The 5,211-nt window shown below is 62.8% G+C and overlaps 1 protein-coding gene across 1 annotated transcript in view; it reads left to right on the plus strand.

The window, feature by feature from the left end:
* The window catches only part of SH3RF3 (SH3 domain containing ring finger 3), a 201,272-nt gene extending 199,478 nt beyond the window's left edge, over nt 1–1,794 (plus strand). Inside the window, exon 12 of the mRNA XM_024757983.1 lies at nt 610–1,794. Coding sequence (XP_024613751.1) covers nt 610–778 — 169 coding nt within the window. The 3' untranslated portion in view covers nt 779–1,794. The remainder of the gene's footprint in view (nt 1–609) is intronic.
* Nucleotides 1,795–5,211: the final 3,417 nt, after the last annotated feature.

Consider the following 5,211-nt stretch of genomic DNA (forward strand, 5'->3'; position numbering starts at 1 on the left):
GCGCGGCCGGGGCCCAGCCGGTCCGTGGGGAGGCCTTTGCTGACCCCTCCCCTCCCCTCCCCCCGCACCCAGCCCGCGGGGTCCGTGGTGCCTACGAGCTGGGGTTCGCAGGCAGCGAGAACAGGCGGCCCTGCCGGCCACGAGACCACCCACAGTGAGGATCTGCGCACGGAGCCCCCAGCTCACCTGACCAGTCCTGCCCCCCGTAAGGGTGGTGGGCTTGGGGACAGCGGGACGCACGAGCCCTGTGGGGTCCACGGCTGGAGGGGGCTGCCGGCAGCTCTGCCGGGCTGGGCGGCAGGGAGGGATGCGCACGGCCGGTCTGCCCTCGCCCTCGGGCGTTTTAGAGCAAGGCTGGTCCTCAGAGCCTTCTCCTCCCCTGAGGCTTCCTGGGCAGGTGTGGGGTGCAGGCCTTTGTCTCAGATCCAGGGAGCTGCTGAGGCCCAGGGGTCTGTTCCTGGTCGGAGCTCAGGCTCCTGGCAGGCAGAGGCACAGCAGAGACTCACGTCTCCAGGTGGATCTTATGGCACGTTGGTCTGAAAACAGGGACGGAGCCCCGGAGGCCCGGGAGGTGGCGGGCGGCTCACCCCTGGGTATCTGTTTCCCCAGGTACCGCGTGGTGGTCTCATACCCGCCCCAGAGCGAGGCGGAGATCGAGCTGAAGGAAGGGGACGTGGTCTTCGTGCACAAGAAGCGTGAGGACGGCTGGTACAAGGGGACCCTGCAGAGGAACGGCCGCACCGGCCTCTTCCCTGGCAGCTTCGTGGAGAGCTTCTGAGGCTGTGACTGCTGCCCCCCCAGGGACGGAGGTGCAGGGACCCCAGGGGAGCGGCCGCCCGAGGCCCTGGGTCCTTCTGGGGACCTGGTGGGGACGCCCGCACGCGCAGGATCCGGGGGCGAGGAGGTCACGCCTTCCACCCATCCCTGTCCTCTGACAGGGAGAAGACGCCGCTGGGGCGCTCCTCTGCCATCTGCTGGCGGGGCCGGCGGGGGGCAGGGCCCCGCGCTTTGGAGAGCGTCCTTTGGGCGGCTCCGGGTGTCCCTTGGGTCCTGACCCTCGTCTCCGGCTATACCTCAGGCACCTCCACCTGGAGCCTCAGCATGGTGCCCTGGCCCGGGGTCGTCAACTGCCCCGTCCAGGCAAGGCCAGCACATGGCTCCTGCGGGGCGAGGTGGCAGCAGTGCCTCGTGCTTTGCCACCACTGTCCCCTCTCCCTCGTGCTTCTTTCTTACGTCTTTTTACTGCCAAGCTGTTAGACTTCATAAATGTCTAACAGGTCGTTCACTGCCTATTTTTCATACATCTGGTGCTGCCTTTTTGTAAAACTAGTCGGGACTTGGTTGAGCTTGAAAGAAAAAATCTCTGGGGCGACACCAAAGGGGCAGAACTTTTACAGGCACCATGTGAACCTGGAGAGCCAGGTCTTCACAGCCTCGGTGCTCGTGGGGCCAGAGGGGCCTGGGCATTGGAGGGAGTTAGGAAAAGCCCGTGTCTTTCCACCCTTCCAGAGCCCCTGCCGCATCTGGAGATATTCTGACAAGAGGTGGCAGTAAATGAACAGGAGGGTGGACCCCAGGTCAGGAGGCAGAACTTCCCTTCTGCGCTGTAGAGGGGACACCACAGCCGGCACTTCCACTGTCCAAACGTGCGGTTTTTACCACCGTTCAGATCGACTGCCTTGTGACGGTTTCTCCTTTTTTTCTTTAAATAAATAACTGCTCTGCTCTCAGTGCGCACCTTGGTCTCGAGACCAGAGCCACGAGGATAACGAGGGCTTCGAGGCGTCATGCAGACTTGCAGGTCCAGGGAGCTGGGCGGGGAGGGGCAGCTCTGATCCTGGGACCTTCCCCGTCGGGGGTCCATGAAGGGCACCCACGAGTCCACCTTCCCCCAAGCCCCGACGGGAGGAGCCCGTGAGAGAGACACCTTAGGAATACGTTCCTGTCAGTTCCTAAACCCTCTCTCTCTTTGCAAAGCCACTCAGGGTTAAATCAGGCCGAACACACTAGCCTTTGGCATGTCTCTGCAACAAAACCCAGAATCCCACTCCCCGGCCCGCCATGAGGCCGTGGCAGGAATGCAGTTTTCAGAGTTCCTGTGTTGGGCTGTGACCTGGCCACTTGTTGCTGCCAGGTGGCCCCACGCTGGCGGGTCGCTCCTAGAGAAGAGCGCTCTTCCTCTCTCCAGGACATGACAGATTGACAGAGTTGAGAAATTTGTTCTGAATCAAAGAAAAAAGAATCCGGTTTAAACGCAGGGAGCCCCGTGCACCGAGTTTATGACAGCCAGAAGGTGCACGTTTGTCACTCGTTGCCAGATTAGTTGCTTTCCGCGCACAGAAATCCTGTGCGTGTCTACAATTATGTCATCACCAAAAACGTGCGTGGATTAACATGCTGAGTGAGACACGTGTTCTCCAGTGAGACCAGAGCTGACTGCGTCCACAGATGATAGAAAGTCTTCTTTCTAAACGTAGGCAGTCACCAAGCAACACCACAGACCTCTCCCGGCACCGCCCACGTGATGCTGAGAGGCTGGCGCCTGGTGGAGGGGGCACGGCCCCCTGCAGGTGTCTTAGCAAAATTGTCGCCAGCCTCTCCTGTGTGGAGTCAGGGCTGGGCGCTGGGGCCTCCCCGGGGCCACCAGCGTCAGGGCCTCCTCGCCGGCCAGGCTGCAGGGAGCATGGACACGCACGACCACCCCCGTGCTTTGGGCTGTTTTCAAACCCTTGGTCAGAAAATCAGCCCTCGTGACCAGTGAACCACAGACAGAGCAGGAGAAGAAGCAGACCCTTCTGCCGGGCCGTCCTGCCAGAAGGATGCCCTCGTCCCGGGCACTAAGGTGAACCAACCCTTTGCCTGATACCCTTAGATTCCCCAGGTCCAGACCTCACGCACCGTGCTCGTGATGTGGCCTTTGGGGCAAGGCGACATGCTCTGAGGAGCAGGGTAGAGTCCTCAGCCGCATGCACTGACATCAGGACACGGCGGTGACGGGGCCATCGGGCCATCAAAGGGCCACAGGAACAGTCAGGAGAAGGCAGCCTCACAGCGAGTGCCGGGCTCCGGTGGGAAATTGTCACTGCAGTCACACACATGCACCCCTTGCTTCTGTTAGACACAGACGTCAGTGTGTGATTCTGGAGGGACGGACTGATGACAAACCATGATGCCTGTGTTTCCGAGTCTTTAAATAAAACTGAACGTGGAGAGGCCTGGTGTCTGGATGGGGGAGCAGTCAGGTGGGGCCGGGCCGGGCAGGAGCAGAGTCGGCAGGCGTCCCCCACGTCCCCTCTGCCAGCCTGTGGGCGCACAGCCCTGCCACCCCCGGGAGCTTCCGAGTGGGCCACCCGGGGTCTGTGTCAGGGTGGCGGGCCGCTGAGGGGACCGGGGGCACCAGACAGCCACTCCCGGCACAGGCTGGGATTCTGCCACTGGGCAGGAAGAGTTGAGCCTGGCCAGCGGGGCTTGGGTGGCTTCTAGGGCCCCTGCAGGCCAGCAGGGCTTGGGTGAAAAAGCAGAGTGGCTTTCTGTAGGTGATGCCCCGGCCTTGCTTGTGGGAAGCCTTCACGTCAGTAGTCATTCAAGGCCTGTCGGCCGAGAGTGCCTGGAATCGGCCTCCCAGGCCAGCACGCTCACTACCTGGCCTGTGTGTCTGGCCTCGGGTGCCTGTCCTCTGGAACACGGGGTGCTGCATGCCTGGAACCCACCCGCAGGAGGGGCGTCAGGAGGCTGCCTATCTCCATAGGGGGCGGCGGGGGGGCCTGTCTCCAGTAGCCAGACAGAGGGAGGCCCAGCAGAGGGCCGCACACGACCCAAGACCTGTCAGGGTGTTTCCTGGAGGCGACCCCGCTGCCTTCCTGGCCGGGCCTCCCCAACAGAGCCTTTGACCGTCACATCACTGGAGCTGGAGGGAAGCTTAGCCAGGAGCTACTTCCCTCTTCTATGTGAACGAACAGAGTGAACTAGCGGAAGACTGGTAACACCGCCTGCAGGGTGGGGAGGGGAGGACAGCCTGTGCTGCAGTGATGAAGCCTTCACGCACTCCCCAGCAAGCTGGGCCAGAGACACTTCGCCAGGTGGGCCATTAGATGAAGCGCCCAGATCTCATGCTCAGTGCACCCCCAAGACCCATGCCCAAGGCTGGGCGCTGAGCCAGGCCCTCCGTGGAAATAGTGCGTCGGGCCTGAGGGCCGGAGGAGGCAGCGCCGTCATGACCCGCAGGCCGCCTGGTAAGTCTGACCACAGGGACGGACACGGCATACCCCTGCCCCTGGGCCTGGAGCCACGTCCGAGTCCAGGCTGGTCAGGGCAGCTGGACACTCACCTGTGAAGCAGAGACAATCCCACTGTCCACAGGGAACTGGGACTCTGTTGAGACCTCAGCCCCATGGCTTTTGGCAGCTGGAGTCATTGCTCTGTCCCCGACACTCACGAGGTGGCACACGTCGGCCCTGGGGAAACTCGGGTCTCCTTTCCCCAGGGGAACCGCTCCACAGCCGGCCCTTCATTGGCAAGGACAGATTGGTGACACTGTGGAGTGTGCAGTGGCAGTGTTCTGCCCCGTCCGCAGCCTCACCCTGCCCCATCCCTCCCCGCAAGCCCAGAGCAGAGCAGAGCGAGGGCTGTTCCAGGGACCGTAACAGATGCGCCTTTTCAGGCTCTGCGTCCACAGCCACCGGTCCTCCTGGGAAGCCTGGAGCCAGACCTCCAGTCACAGGACTCAGCCTGGAAGGGGTAGGGGAGGCTGTGTGGTTCAGAAAAGGGATTCTGGGTAAGGAAGGGGAGAGGAGGTCCGTGAGGAGCCCCTGCACCAGGCAGGGCAGAGGTAACAGGGCGGCAAAGCGGGGGCGGGGGCGGCACTGGGAGGGCGGCAGGGAGGGGCTGTGTGCAAGCGCCCTGCAGATTGAGAACCACGGCCCGTGTCCCACTCCCGGAACCTGAAAACCTGTCAGGTTACGAGGCAAAGAGGGGTTGAGGTTGCTAACCTGCCGACCCTGAGTTAGGGAGACCCTCCTGGTCCCCTGGGTGGGCCCAGAGTGCCCACGGGGCCTTGCAAGGACATCAGGGAGGCCGGAGAGCCGAGAGCCGCGCAGGGGAGGTGCCCAGGGCCTGCTCTGAAGCTGAAGGAACCAAAGGCTGACGCTCCTCTGACCCGGGTCGGGTCCTGAATGACCCCCAGGACCTCTCCGGGCCTTGGGCCGTTTCGGG

Source organism: Neophocaena asiaeorientalis, unplaced genomic scaffold (genome assembly GCF_003031525.2).
Source record: "Neophocaena asiaeorientalis asiaeorientalis breed wild unplaced genomic scaffold, Neophocaena_asiaeorientalis_V1.1 scaffold497, whole genome shotgun sequence".
Lineage (NCBI taxonomy): Eukaryota > Metazoa > Chordata > Mammalia > Artiodactyla > Phocoenidae > Neophocaena > Neophocaena asiaeorientalis.